General features: G+C 39.0%; 1 protein-coding gene across 2 annotated transcripts in view; it reads right to left on the bottom strand.

Annotated features, from left to right (window-relative positions):
- Positions 1–16795, bottom strand: part of dgkg (diacylglycerol kinase, gamma) — a 112090-nt gene that overhangs the window by 27513 nt on the left and 67782 nt on the right. For both annotated transcript variants that reach the window (XM_061970949.2, XM_061970950.2), the window contains one exon: positions 4534–4598. In XM_061970949.2, coding sequence (XP_061826933.2) covers positions 4534–4598 — 65 coding nt within the window. The remainder of the gene's footprint in view (positions 1–4533; positions 4599–16795) is intronic.

Genomic DNA, 16795 nt, shown 5'->3' with positions numbered 1-16795 from the left:
AAAAAAAGAAAAAAGTCCGTGCAGTCACCTTTGTGACTCACGTGACTGCGGTTGATTGACGGGCGAATGGACGGTGTTGGCACAAGGTAATGAAAAAGTTCATGGTGTGGAGTCTTCATCTTCAAGTCAAAGAGCAAAGAAGTCATCAGGTGCCCAGTTTAGAAAAGAAAGAGAAGAAGAAGGTAAAGGTAGCTATGGGAGACAGGAGGCTACTCAGGCTTTCAGCAGGTATCGGCAAATCAAACAATATTTGTTTGATATAGAGTATGGTGTTCAAAGGGTACAAACCTTCACTAAAATATGGATTTTGTCGAGGCTGGAACTCATTATTTATATTTACTTTGTTTCTTATGGAGAGATTTGCTAAAATATATGAACCCTTCTATTTTCGAACACTGTTCAAGAGCCAACTAAGTTTATCCATCCATCCCTTTTGGGGTAGCGGGGGCGCTGGAGCCTATCTCAGCTTCATTTGGGCGGAAGGCGCGGTACACCCTGGACAATTCGCCACCTCATCGTAGGGCCAACACAGATAGACAACATTCACACTCACATTCACACACTAGGGCCAATTTAGTGTTGCCAATAGACTTATCCCCAGGTGCATGTCTATAAGTTAGTTAATCTATCTCTTTTTTTCTTTTCAACGTCCAAACCTTCAACTCTTTGATCTCCAAATCAATCCACACTTCATGTCTCAGATGTAATTTCCTTCCTGTGATCACATCAGTGTCAACGGAGGAGCCCGACGTGAGAGAAGTCATTTTCACCTGCCCGCCACACCGACTGTCCATCTTGGAATAGAGTGGCGCTTCTCAATTCTTTTTTTGTCACGCCCCCCATTGGAGACATAATTTTTCTCATTGAGAACCTGATATCACAGGGCACATATATATATATATATATATATATATATATATATATATATATATATATATATATATATATATATATATATATAAACCTTTACCAGGTTTTTAGATTATTAATAATAAAATAAGCCCGAAAATAATAAACCTTTTTATATTATTACGCTTCTTTGACTTACTTCTTATTTAATTTTGAAGACAAACGTACACAATATTACAAACTTGAATTCAAAGTATGGTAAAAAAAAAAAAGCCCGGGCTTTCTGAGTTTTTCCTTGCCAGGGGATGTGATTGTAGGTTGTGAAGTCCTTAGAGGCTCGACAAATCTATTTTCCGTCCCAAACGGTTTGTGACAGCTGGATTTGTCCATTTTGAGGCATTTTGAGACATGTTTGAACTTCATATCCAGATAATTGTTGTGTAATATTCACTAAATGGTTGATTTTTGTAAAATAACAATAGCAGCTGAAAAACAAGACTGGGCTTAAACGAGTGTTGCATAATAGACATGTCAGGAAGAGGACATTATGGGATGGCGAGTAGTAGGCATCAATGATTCAAGTCCCAAGTGTAAATAAGAGTCTCAAAAAATTCCACTAGGACACTTCTTACAATGATGTCCTTCCACTTCCTATTCAGCATCAATAAGCAAATTACAGGACTGATATCAATAAAAAATGTGTAAAAAAAAATCAAAACATATGCTCAGCGGAAGTATAGAAGCAAGGTTGGTTGCGTGAACAAAGACCCTCGCTCTAAACTAAGCAACGCAGGAAGTGGTCACTGTGGGCGTGTAACGGTGCGGATGTTCTCCCGAAATGTGTTTGTCATTCTTGTTTGGTGTGGGTTCACAGTGTGGCGCATATTTGTAACAGTGTTAAAGTTGTTTATACGGCCACCCTCAGTGTGACCTGTATGGCTGTTGACCAAGTATGCTTTGCATTCACTAGTGTGTGTGAAAAGCCGTAGATATTATGTGATTGGGCTGGCACGCAAATGCAGTGCCTTTAAGGCACGCCCCCAATATTGCTGTCTGGGTGGAAATCGGGAGAAATTCGGGAGAATTGTGGCCCCGGGAGATTTTCGGGAGGGGCACTGAAATTCGGGAGTCTCCTGGGAAAATTGGGAGGGTTGGCAAGTATGACTGGGAGACGCAACTGCTCTGTACTTCTCCCTACGTCCGTGTACCACTCCGTACAGCGGCGTTTTAAAAAGTCATAAATTTTACTTTTTGAAACCGATACCGATAATTTCCGATATTACAATTTAAAGCATTTATCGGCCGATAATATCGGCAGTCCGATATTATCGGACATCTCTAATTCTAATCCCTCAGCTATCAAGGCAGAAATGAAATGTCAACAGAAGCATGGAAAACACTCAATGTCAACAAAATATTACAATCACATTGAACACTTAAGCTCTTAACAACACATTCAGAACATTCGTTCTCAGGACTGAACTGTGCACCTTACCTCCTTTTGCACTATTTTTCTTTTCTCTCCTTCCTATGTTTTGCATATTTATAGACTGTCGCACTGATACTGGAGTTGCTTTTAATCTCATTGTACCTGTGTATAGTGACAATAAAAGGCATTCTTCTTCTTCTTATGAAATAAGGAATATGTAAGAAATGATTCACAAAGTGTAAGAAAACAGTGCAAAGTGTGAAAATGTACCGAGGATGTCGTTGTGGCTTGTGCAGCCCTTTGAGACACTTGTGATTTAGGGCTATATAAATAAACATTGATTGATTGATTGATTGAAAATGTAAACAGAGAAACCTGAGAAGAACTATTTTCTGCAGGTTTAGTGGCAGGAAGTTACAGCTGTGCTCTCAAGGGTGAGCACGGCTAAGGTCTTGGTGGGGACGAGTGCCTTGCATCATTTACATTGGTCTGACTATGGTCCCTTTAAAATAAAATAAAAAGTGCCATACTGTCCAGGTGACTTTTCCCCTTTTATCCACAATTTCTTCATTTTGGTTTTCTCTTCTCACTCCATGCAGAGAATCAACCGCCAGACAACCAAACTTGATAGTTGACACTGTCACCTGATTGGCGTTGCTCGGTTCCCAGAGAGCGAGTGCCTCTGTTCAGGCATCCAACCTTGCTTCGCAACTTCCATTTTTTTCCGACGACGTAGAATTTTTTTTTTATTGATATCGATTACATGTCTATCCTGATATACCGTAAATTACGGACTATAAGCCGCTACTTTTTTCCTACACTTTGAACCCTGCGCCTTATAAGACGGTGCAGAAAATTTAAGTAATTTTTTTCGCTGACGCCTTAACAAAAAAAAATAAAAACAAGCTAATAGACCTTGTTTGTGCTATGGCACCATATTATGGTCGCGTTTGTTTACTGCAGGTGCTGCAGTATCCTTCAACTAGTGCTTTTTTCCCACCCGTAGTCCCGTTAGGTCTTCTAACTGTCACGACTGGGACTGTTGCGTGGTTTGTTCTCCCGAGGTGCAATAGATTTGGACCATACGTGGCGTGAAGGGGAGTACATGATTTATTTAAACACAATAACTACAAAAAAGGATGCAAACAAAAGGCGCGCACAAGGGCGGAAGTACAAAACTTGACTATAAACACAAAACTTGCACAAAGGCAGAAACTATGAACAACAAAAAACACTAACTGTAGCATTAATAAACAAAAACTTACTTGGCATGGACTAAAGGAGCAGCATGAACGATGGACATGAAATCAAGTGTCAGGAATGTGCAGAGCATAATTGTGGGAAGTCGCCAGCAAGACAAACTGAAAACAATGAACTTAAATACTACAGACATGATTAACGAAAACAGGTGCGTGACTCAAAACGGGAAACAGGTGCGTGACGTGACAGGTGAAAACTAATGGGTTGCTATGGTGACGAACAAGAGTGCACAATGAGTCCAAACATGGAACAGGTGAAACTAATGGGTAACCATGGAAACAAGACAAGGGAGTGAAAAGCCAGAAACTAAAGAGTCCAATAACTAAACAAAACAAAACAAAACATGACTAATACAAAACATGGTCACACAGACATGACACTAACCATCCATAGCGTTTCTACTCGTATGGATTCTTCATTCATCACTCCAAGCAACGTTTGTAACTTTTACAGTATAACTAAAACAATTCATACTTACTAAACCGTCCCATGTCCAACACACTCCTACAGACGTGAAGGCTGTAGGAGTGTTTTCATGCATATTTGTATGTGCTATCTTAATGTAATGAAGCAAGCGTCGTTACATGAGCTAATATGCTAACACGTTTACAAGTGTTTGTGTTAGTATTATTAACTCACAATGGCATTTCTTTTGTATTGTTTCAGTTCCACAAATTCACCAAAATGTCACCGTAGAGTTATTGAGTCTGTTTAGCTGATTGGAGCGCTAGCTTGCGCAGCTAGTGGGTCCATGACCATGACTTCTGTTTTGTTTGATCAGCCGCTTTACTGCTGTGTTACAGACACCGTTTGGAAACAATTAAGGTAAAATATTTATGTGTAAATAACTCATTTCAGAACGTATGTATCTGCGGCTAATAGTCCGGTGCGACTAATATATGGAAACTATTTTTTCACTGTAATTTTTGTCCATCGGCCAGATTTGCAGATGACAAAGTCAGAATGTGCTGTTAATGTGCAAGCTAACGACTCACCTGCTGTTGAACTTCTCAGGGTGCTTCTCTCGCATCACATGGAAGCGATGAGCGATGGACGCGTCCTGTGAGAAAAAAACAAAAAGAAAACCAAGGCTTTTACCTTCACATTTTTGCATAGTTCACTTTGTCAAATGAAGGACCAAAGTTAAGAGTGGAATAAACAACATAATAATATAAATAATACATTGAAAACATTGCCCCACCCTTTCAAGTCCCGTTGTAATCTTCAGCTTTACAGATGCCACCTCTGCTCTGTAGACCGTGTTGTTAGCACAGTTTATGGAGGTTAATTTGTGTCTTTATTACGAAAGGTTGTTTTTCTTACACTGAATTTATGTAACAGAATTTTTTTGCTTTTGAATTTTGTGAACTGAATTTTCCCCATCAAATTATGCTGACAATTTCATTAGAAAAAAAAAATCAGTGTATAAAAAAAATCAGTGTAAAGAAAATTCAGTGTAAAAACAATCAGTGTAAACAAATTGTGTAAAAAAAATGTAGTTGAAAAAAAATTCAGTGTAAAACAACTTATGTGTATAAAAAAAATGAATGTAAAGAAAATTCAGTCTAAAAAAATCTGTGTAAAATAATGTGGAAAAAAATGTAATGTATAAAAAAAATCTTTGGAAAAAAATCAGTGTGAAAAATTCAGTGTTGAAAAATTCACTGCTTCAAAATGCAAGACTCACTTCCGGTAAAATAAGGCTGAAGAAATGGATCCTGTCTCAGAAGCAGCCAATGAGGTGTCAAGTTTGAAGTCTGACCACAAGGTGTGACGTCACACCTGACAGACTCCCACCTGACCACTAGGTCAGGTGGGAGTCTCAGGCTGCTTCTGAGACAGGATCCATTTCTTCAGCCTTAATTTAGCGGAAGTGAGTCTTGCATTTTGAAACAGTAAATTTTTCGACACTGAATTTTCCACACTGAATTTTTATACACTGAATTGTTTATAAAATAATTTTTTTTACACTGAATTTTTTTACACACATTTTTTTTACACATTTTTTTAGACTGAATTTTCTTTACATTTATTTTTTATACACTTAAGTTGTTTTACACGGAATTTTTTTTAACTACATTTTTTCACACAATTTCTTTACACTGATTTTTTTTCCCAATGAAATTGTCAGCATAATTTGATGGGGAAAATTCAGTTCACAAAATTCAAAAGCAAAAAAATTCTGTTACATAAACTCACACACACTCGTACCTGACCACCAGGTGTGACGTTATGATCTAGCAGCTGGATAGTTTCAAAATATAGAAATGATTCCAATACTTAAAATCTGCACTTCTGAGTGACATACAGGTTACTATGGTAACCAGAGCAAGCGCTACGTCATGCACACAAGGCAGATGTCTACAACAAAGTGCTGCAGAACAGTGATATTACATAAATAAGTGGATTTTTATCCTTTGCCTTTATTTTTCACCGTGTTTGTTGCTCCTGCTCGATTATAAAAGATGTCGACCTCAAGGAGGTCTGCAGTAGAGGAGCAACGATCACATATTTGAAATATTCAGTCTTGCTTTTTGAAGCAGCACATTTTTCGACACCAAATATTTAAACACAGATTTTTTTTACACTGAATTTTTATACAGTGAATTTTTTTTTTACTAAATTTTTATAAACGGAATTTTTATACACTGAATTTTTTTTTTTTTTTTTACACGGAATTGTTATACACTGAATTTCAAAACAATGAAAACCGGAAAACAATTTCATTACAAATGGAGGTTAATTTGTGTTTTCATTACGAAAGGCTTTTTTTTGACACAGAATTATTAAACACTGAATTTTTATACACTGAATTTCAAAACAACGAAAACTGAAAATAATTCCATTACAAATAGAGGTTAATTTGTGTTTTTATTTGTTTTTATTACAAATATTCTTTAATTGAATTTTTTGCGTTTGTATTTTGTGAACTGACATTTTTTTTAATATCAAATTATGCTGACATGTTCATTCAATTTTCATTTTCTTTCATAATTTCATTTAATTAACTGGAAATGGTTCTTGAGTTTTGAAGCAATGACTATTTATGCACAATTTTTTTTAATGAATTTTGAAAAAAGCAAATTTTGAAACACATAATTGTTGATCACATGTTTTTATTTAATGAAACTGACAACACAAGTACAAGCGGCCGAAATGAGTTTCCTCCGCCGGGTGGCGGGGCTCTCCCTTAGATAGGGTGAGAAGCTCTGCCATCCGGGGGGAGCTCAAAGTAAAGCCGCTGCTCCTCCCCATTGAGAGGAGCCAGATGAGGTGGTTCGGGCATCTGGTCAGGATGCCGCCCGAACGCCTCCCTAGGGAGGTGTTTAGGGCACGTCAGACCGGTAGGAGGCCACGGGGAAGACCCAGGACACGTTGGGTAGACTATGTCTCCCGGCTGGCCTGGGAACGCCTCGGGATCCCCCGGGAAGAGCTGGATGAAGTGGCTGGGGAGAGGAAAGTCTGGGCGTCCCTGCTTAGGCTGCTGCCCCCGCGACCCGACCTCGGACAAGCGGAAGAAGATGGATGGTTTGATGGAAACTGACAACCAATATTCCGTCTAATTTTTCATGTGTGTGAGCAAACGCACAAACACCCTGAGCATTCAGTGGAATACAGACGTGCACACTGTGGCCACACCAGCAGCACATTTGTCTCAAACCTGACATAACAATTTAAATGTCTTATTATTATAATCAAGTGACTAGTCAATTTCAAGAGATTATTTTGTAATATATGTGATTTGGCCCACTTAGATATTTTTTTTTTTTTTTTTAATCAGCTATGCACTATAGTATTTTATGCCTGGGTGGGGGTCCTGCTTTGGAAAGATTGTGTACCCCTTTCAGAGATCACATTTAGTTCCCCTTAAAACATTCACATGTTGCATGAGATGAAGTGTTTATTAACTTTCTGTCCGTAAAATAAATATTTTTATTAGCAATTATGTAGTCCTGTCACATCATTTCATGATTAATATCCAAAAAATAACATTCTTAACAAATGACAGTAGAATAAGCACACTGATTGAGGACCTGAAATTTACACTTTACGTGTAGTGTTGGAGTTGTCCAACTTTTTGTGTGGCCATAAACGCACCAGTGGCTAATTGCCATAGTGTATGTGTTGGTGCAGGTGAGAGAGAGAGCAAGCGGCTGCTGTTGATATAACAGATGACATTGTTTTGGTGTGGTTATGGCCAACAAACTATTTCGATAAATAAAGGGACCGATGGAATTCCTGTCCTCCTTTAAGTGTCTCCACAGACGTTACAATAATTTAAGTGTTGACAAACATTGTTTTATCTGTTGTGGCCGCCTTTTGTCACCGGTTACTCACAGTTGCATTGCAAAATCATACAAAACTAACGATGTGTTTATTTTGTTTAGAGTGGGATTTGATTTTTTGCGCGGCATAGATTTGCTGTGCGCAGAGGACGCGTGAGCAGTGCGCAATTGCGCACCTTAGAGCAGTGGTTCTCAACCTTTTTTCAGTGATGTACCCCCTGTGAACATGTTTTTAATTCAAGTACCCCCTAATCAGAGCAAAGCATTTTTGGTTGAAAAAAAGAGATAAAGAAGTAAAATACAGCACTATGTCATCAGTTTCTGATTTATTAAATTGTATAACAGTGCAAAATATTGCTCATTTGTAGTGGTCTTTCTTGAACTATTTGGAAAAAAAGATAGGTTTTTATTTATATTTATAAAGGATTTTTGAATTGTTGCTATTTTTAGAATATTAAAAAAAAATCTCACGTACCCCTTGGCATACCTTCATGTACCCCCAGGGGTACGCGTACCCCCATTTGAGAACCACTGCGTTAGAGAGAACGTTGCTGACAACATAATTTGATGTAAAAAAAATAATTAAATGCAAAAAGTAATTTGGTTACATAAATTCAGTGTAAAATTTAAAAAAAAAGTTTACCGGTAATAAAAGACACAAACTAACCACCATAAATATCTGTGGGACTCTTTCTGAATGAATATTTTGTCAATAAATAAAAATAAAAAAACCCACTCAAAATATCAACTCGACTCACACTGTTATTTACTTATTATATTATCTTTATCTTTTTTTTTTACAAAACAAACATGCTTTAGTCTTGTTTATTTCTAGAACAACCCCCCAAACCCCCAAAAAAAGTAATTTCTAAAAAAATAAAAAAAAAATAAAAAGTGGATTTACTCTCTCATGTATTTCTTTTAAAAACAAGTACAAATTTGTTCTCGGCCCGTCCAATCATGTGAAAGAATAGTTGTCACCTAATTAAAGTGAGCAAAGTGGTGAAGAGCCTCCAGGTGCTGCATGTTGTTTTTGGTTGAAGAGCACGCAAAGCCAGCAATCATGTCACAAAAGTGCTCTCAGCAACATCCAACATGGCCTCTGGTCGCCATCGCGCTTCGCTCCATTGTAAACAGGAAGTGTTGATGGAGAGGACGGAAGGTGCTTGGCTTGAGCCTAAAGCCAAGGTCGGCTTGCTTTTCCCCCACCCAACCCTCGTCCAACCTTGTGATTGGTGGATTTTTCAACACTATTACTTGTGCAGAGGGTGGACTCTTCACCTTCATTTTAAAAATGTGTCCAGTCATTGATTCCTTCAAGCTGCTATAACACTCCTTCCATCTTTGATTACCAGCGTTCACTCCCGACAAAGAAGCTGACAAGCGAAATAGTCGAGGGTCAAAGTTGACTCACAGGAAAACACTGCCTCTTGTGTTTCAGTGGAGGAACTGCATGCCACATCCTTCAGCTGACTATAAATATATCTCATCTTAATCGTCTAACATATATCTTATCTTAACTCTATCTTATATACACTATATCCTATCAAATTGTATCTTCAATAATTGGATCCTGTACATACGAAGATACAAAAATACATACATACATGTGCACATACATAAAATACATAGACGTATATTTATACAGTCGTGGTCAAAAGTTTACATACACTTGTAGAGACCATAAAGTCATGGCTGTCTTGAGTTTCCAATCATTTCTGCAACCCTTATTTTTTTGTGATAGAGTGGTTGGAGCTGTTTGTCACAAGAACATTGATGAAGTTTGGTTATTTTATGAATTTATTATAGGTCTACTGAAAGTGTGACCAAATCTGCTGGGTCAAAAGTACACATACAGCAACATACACTATCAATTTTGGTGATGTAGAAAAGTTACAATCAAATCAGATTAGCTTCCTGGCATGGCCTCTTAACTTCATGTGAGTGATTATGATGGACGACACCTGTTGACTTCTATGAGCCCATTTAAATATGGCTCATGTGATGTAGTCATTAGACTAGGTTACAAACGCTACAATGGGAAAGTCAAAGGAACTCAGCACCAATCTGAAAAAAACAAATCATTGACTTGAACAAGTCAGGAAAGTCACTTGGAGCCATTTCAAAGCAGCTTATGGTCCCAAGAGCAACTGTGCAGACAATTGTTCGTAAGTATAAAGTGCAAGGCACAGTTTTGTCACTGCCACGATCAGGAAGAAAACACAAGCTATCACCGGCTGCTGAGAGAAAATTGGTCAGGATGATCAAGAGTCAACCGAGAACCACCAAAAAGCAGGTCTGCAATGAATTGGAAGCTGCTGGAACACAAGTGTCAGTGTCCACAGTCAAGCGTGTTTTGCATCGCCATGGACTGAGAGGCTACCCTGCAAGAAGGAAGCCCTTGCTCCAGAAGCGACACCTTAAGGCCCGTCTAAAGTTTGCTGCTGATCACATGGACAAAGATAAGACCTTCTGGAGGAAAGTTCTGTGGTCAGATGAAACAAAAATTGAGCTGCTTGGCCACAATACCCAGCAATATGTTTGGAGGAGAAAAGGTGAGGCCTTTAATCACAGGAACTCCATTCCTACCGTCAAGCATGGTGGTGGTAGTATTATGCTTTGGGCCTGTTTTGCTGCCAATGGAACTGGTGCTTTACAGAGAGTAAATGGGACAATGAAAAAGGAGAATTACCTCCAAATTTTTCAGGACAACCTAAAATCATCAGCCCGGAGGTTGGGTCTTGGGCGCAGTTGGGTGTTCCAACAGGACAATGACCCCAAACACAAGTCAAACGTGGTAAATGAATGGCTAAATCAGGCTAAAATTTAAGTTTTAGAATGGCCTTCCCAAAGTCCTGACTTAAACGTGTGGACAATGCTGAAGAAACAAGTCCATGTCAAAAAAAACAACGAATTTAGCTGTCAAAAGGAGTGGTCAAAAATTCAACCAGAAGCTTGCCAGAAGCTTGTGGGTGGCTACCAAAAGCGCATTGTTGCAGTGAAACTTGCCAAGGGACATGTAACCAAATGTCAACATTGCTGTATGTATACTTTTGACCCAGCAGATTTGGTCACAGTTTCAGTAGACCCATAATAAATTCATAAAAGAACCAAACTTCATGAAACATTTTTGTGACCAACAAGTATGTGCTCCAATCACTCTATCACAAAAAAATAAGAGTTGTAGAAATTATTGGAAACACAACTGTATGTAGGTACATATGTACGTACATGCGCACATACACAGGTTTCCGCTTTTCTTTCTCGTTATGGATTCAACAAAAGCATTTGACACAATTAATCATATCTTAATAAACAAATGAGAAAGGTATGGAATCAGAGGATTGGTCTTGAACTGGGTTAGAAGCTACTTAACCAACAGGAAGCAATACGGGAAGATAGGCGAACACAGTTTTACAGAGCTGAAAATATCTCGTGACGTACTACAGGGATCAATACTGGGACCAGAATTGTTAAATCTTTCCATAAACGACATTTGTAAAGTTACAAAAGACTTAAAGTTAGCATTTTTTGCAGATGATACAACGGTGTTTTGTTCAGGAAAGAAAACACAAAAGCTCATACAAATAACAGAATGAACAAATTAAAAAGATGGTTTGACAAAAACAGACTATCTTTGAATCTCTGTAAAACTAAAATAACGCTATTTGGTAACAGTAGAAGGGAAAGTCAAACAAATACAAATAGACGGAGTAGATATTGAAAGGGTTAAAGAAAACACATTTTTGGGTGTAATAATAGATGATCAAATTACTTGGAAATCTTGGAAAGATATATCAACTATATCTTATATAATAAATATGTCCTATAAATGATATCTTATATAAATAATATATCCTAGAAACTATATTGTATACAAACAATGAGTCCTCTTATATAAACTATATCTTATATAAAAATATGTCCTTTAAACTATATCTTATATAAAAATATGTCCTATAAACTATCTTATACAAACAATACATTCTACAAACTATATCTTGTATTAACAATATGTCTTACAAAAAACAATACATCCTATAAACTATATCTTATATAAACAATGTCTTATAAAAACAATACATCCTTTAAACTATATCTTATTAAAAAAATCATCCTACAAACTATATCTTATATTAACAATATGCTTTATAAAAACAATACATCCTATGAACTATATGTTATATAAACAATATTTCCTAAAAAAAAGCTACAAAAAAGTTAGCATGATAATGTTCGCATGTGTCACATATGACTCTATGGCTGTGGAATCAGAGAAAAAAGTGTCAACACAGCTGAAAAATATTATTGTCACACAATTATAATATGACTTGATTTATGCCTTAGCTGGATATGTAAGTCGACTTTAAGTTGCGCCAAGAGGAAATTGCACATGTCAGCATGTCATCGATAGCGCTTCAAGTTGCAGTGTGTGTGTGTGTTTGTGTGTGTGTGTGTGTGTACGTGTGTGTGTTGCTGGCACTGGGTGAAGGTTAAAGGAAGTATCAGTGACAGGAAGTCCGCAGCTGCCAGGTCCAGGTTAGGTTATATGAAAAATGGATGCTAATAAAAACCACACCGAGACACCTGGCAGCTCTTCAGCATCAAGACTGCACACACGCACATACACACACACACACACGCACACACACTAATTGATGCTAAAGTAGTTGTGTGTAAAACAACGTTAATTAGCTTCAATAGGGTGCAGTGTCCTGAAAATTACTTTTAGAAAGGCATTAACTGTAGTTACTTGTTACTTTACCAAAAAAGCAATTGACTTACTAACAGAATTACTCTTAAATAAATGTAACTAATTACTAAGGAATGTACCGTATTTTTCGGACTATAAGTCGCAGTTTTTTTTTCATAGTTTGGCCGGGGGTGCGACTTATACTCAGGAGCGACTTATGTGTGAAATTATTAACACATTACCGTAAAATATCAAATGATATTATTTAGCTCATTCACGTAAGAGACTAGACGTATAAGATTTCATGGGATTTAGCGATTAGGAGTGACAGATTGTTTGGTAAACGTATAGCATGTTCTATATGTTATAGTTATTTGAATGACTCTTACCATAATATGTTACGTTAACATACCAGGCACGTTCTCAGTTGGTTATTTATGCCTCATATAACATACACTTATTCAGCCTGTTCACTATTCTTTATTTATTTTAAATTGCCTTTCAAATGTCTATTCTTGGTGTTGGGTTTTATCAAATAAATTTCCCCCAAAAATGCGACTTATATGTTTTTTTCCTTCTTTATTATGCATTTTCGGCCGGTGCAACTTATACTCCGGAGCGACTTACACTCCGAAAAATACGGTAATTAATACTTTACTTACAAAATCTTGCAGTGTAGAGCGCAGCGTGCGTGTGTCTGTGCATTTAAAAGACGGGGCCTGTTGCCTGGTGACGCGTGATGTCATCAAGTGTCCCAACGGAGCTGCGTACGTTAGCTTGAGCCGTTAACAGCGGAAGTGTGTCGGCTCTGACGCCAGCTCTTTTGAATCATTTCACCGGATTGTGTTACCTCTGGGTATTAATTCCATGGCTGTCATGTCTTCTTGTCAACAAACGGGGTATTGTTTGGATGGCAAGTGTATCACTTCAATCGTTGATTTGTCGTGCATTATTCCCACTGTGTACGTGCGTGTATGTTGTTGTCGGCTGTGTCACAGTGTGACGTTGCCTCTTCCTGTTTGAAATCAAGTTCATTTTAGTGCGCTGCTGCTTGTTGCTTTCACCAGTAAAAAGATATTTCCTGCCTTGAACTTGATGCACCGATGACGCTGTCTCATAAGTAAAACCACATCAAAAGGAGCGTGCCACGTTACATCAAGCTGTCGCTAACGTCGCTGTCACGGACCTAAAAATAATTAATTAGATTACTCGTTACAAGTAAATAAATACTAGCAATAATAGCAAATAATAAAATAATAATAATAGCAAAAAACGCCGTAATTACGAACACTGTTTGGGTGTAAGGAGAAATGTTAGTGGTGATATTAGTGACTGTTAAGTGCATAACGAAACAACAGGGGGCGCTATGAGCACTATACCTGCAAGGCCAATCAGAAGCTTGCAGAAAAATCCATTGCAAATGTCAAAACTACCGTACATACTGTATAAGCAGTTAGCATGTCTCTCAAAAAGCAAGTATTCATTGGGGTCGCTAACCTTGGCATTACCGGCCGTGGCTGTAGACAACCTCCTGGTGTCGTTTCAGTGAACTCCGAAAGATATAATGAGCACCCAGCGTGCTCTGCATGCACTATAAAATGTCGGGTTGGTGTGAAAGCGGTGTGTGTTGTTTACAATCAACATTTAACCGCATCATGAAACCAACTAAATCATTTAAAATAAAATAAAATCGAAATCAGATGTTTGACACACAAGGACTTGTAGCTTGTTCAGTGTACACAATAAATATTAACAATCAACGCAAAATATGAAGAAGGGCTTAAAGAACTCATGTGTAAAATGTAAAAACAGTCAATTTGTACATTAGGCTTGGTTGTCATGGTAACACAACCTTCTAATAGCAGTGACGTGCGGTCACTGGAGACAGGTGAGGAAAGAAAAAAAATGCAAAAAGAAAAACATTTTTTTTAAATTGTTATATGTATCCAGTGATTATACTATAAAGTTATTTTCCATTTAACTTCACCAATTTTAGATTATTTTTATTCAAAATCGCTGAATTTTCACATTTGCCGTTCAAATACTGAGAAGAGACGGTGCGGTGATCAGCAGCCAGTTGAGGCACGTCACTCAGTTGTGCCTCACCATGGATTGCGGACTCGGCTAACTGCTGGCCTGCTGTGCAGTGAGACCGTATTGCTATATGAATTATATTATACATTTCCATAGTTTAGTTAGCTGAGGTATATAATGTACAGTGTATTTTGTCAACAACTGTATGTGTGTAACGTATTTCTTGTGCTGAGCAATCATAAAACTGTTGCGAAGACGCACTGTGTGAGGCTCGCGTAATCCCGCCTCCTGGTGCCGGTTAATGCACCTCCGCCGCAGACTGCACCCCCCGACCGGAGCGCCACACCAACCAAAGCCCACACCCAAACCCTCCACATGCAAGACCGAATCCACCCAAAAAAAGTCACTTAACAACAAGCCAAAAAGTGCAAAAACAACATTGCTCGCGCCGGAAGAGCCGTGAACGACTGCAGGGACACAACATTAGGTACACCTGCAGACTGCAGCACGGATTTCATATTTCATTCATTCACAACTCCTCCAACACGAACACCACTGTTCCCGCACTTATAAGTAAAGGTAAGACCATAATAACCTTTTTTTTTTAATTAAATGTGCTTTTTGTGTGCTACAGTTTGTATGTGTAAAGTTAAAGTTAAGTTAAAGTACCAATAATTGTCACACACACACACTAGGTGTGGTGAAACTTGTCATCTGCATTTGACCCATCCCCTTGCTCACCCCCTGGGATGTGAGGGGAGCAGTGGGCAGCAGCGGCGCCGCGCCCGGGAATAATTGTTGGTGATTTAACCCCCAATTCCAACCCTTGATGCTGAGTGCCAAGCAGGGAAGAATGCTGGTATGAGCTTTTAAACATAACCCGTTAACTGCTGCCAATCAAATGGTGAATAACATACTCTATAGGGTTCATATGTTTGTAAATCTGACTGTGATGAAGTCAGTGCCTCACCAGTCATGAACCTCACCGCACGTCACTGTGTTATAGCATATTACACACGCCCATTCCCACTACAGTCTTAATGATATCAACTCCTTTGGATTCAGAGGCAATCAATCAACCGTGACATAGATTTAAAAAACACTGCTGACGTCACAAAATGGACGACATCAAGTCATGCAACACGAGGGCCCAACATACTCTTGCACAGCCACGCTGTGATCCAATTCATGTCATTGTCCAATAGAATGCTGCAGGGGGAGCTGTGGAGCAAGTACAATTGCTTGGTCGCGAGACGCAACATTGCAATGACGTCATGTGAACCAGCTGTAGTACCGCACGCCGCCACATGGACTCACCCTCAAAGACAAAATATGGCTGCTCAAGTCTTCAAAACGTCGTGTGTTTACGCTTTGTTCCACGGGGACGCGCCCAGGGGGACACGTCGCCCGTGGAGCCTCGCTGGTCGCCATGGCAACCGCACCTTCGAAAACACAACACGAGGCCGCTTTTTGCTGAGCAGGTCGGACGAGCGCGGCTAATGGCCACGCGGCGGCCATGAGTCACTCGAGGGGTACTGCACGCCGCCTAGATAGGCAGCCATCTGTCGCCATGGCGCCCGCTGACACAACATGAACTGCCGCCCCCGTGTGACGGTCGTGCCAAAACAAAAATGACAAAACACACGCACAGGTTGGCATGCAGCAAGTTGTGTAACGTCGCTGCGTTGCTTCTACTTGTGTTACACACACACATCTCATGGACATAGTTGACTGACTGACACACACACGCATCTCATGGACTTGTTGGGACATAGTTGACTGACTGACACACACACATCTCATGGACTTGTTGGGACATAGTTGACTGACTGACACACACACATCTCATGGACTTGTTGGGACATAGTTGACTGACTGACACACACACATCTCATGGACTTGTTGGGACATAGTTGACTGACTGACACACACACATCTCATGGACTTGTTGAGACATAGTTGACTGACTGACACACACACATCTCATGGACTTGTTGAGACATAGTTGACTGACTGACACACACACATCTCATGGACTTGTTGGGACATAGTTGACTGACTGACACACACACATCTCATGGACTTGTTGGGACATAGTTGACTGACTGACACACACACATCTCATGGACTTGTTGGGACATAGTTGACTGACTGACACACACACATCTCATGGACTTGTTGGGACATAGTTGACTGACTGACACACACACATCTCATGGACTTGTTGAGACATAGTTGACTGAC

Source organism: Nerophis lumbriciformis, linkage group LG13 (genome assembly GCF_033978685.3).
Source record: "Nerophis lumbriciformis linkage group LG13, RoL_Nlum_v2.1, whole genome shotgun sequence".
Classification (NCBI taxonomy): domain Eukaryota; kingdom Metazoa; phylum Chordata; class Actinopteri; order Syngnathiformes; family Syngnathidae; genus Nerophis; species Nerophis lumbriciformis.
Note: the sequence above shows the minus strand (reverse complement) of the source record. Positions and strands in the feature narration are given on the sequence as shown.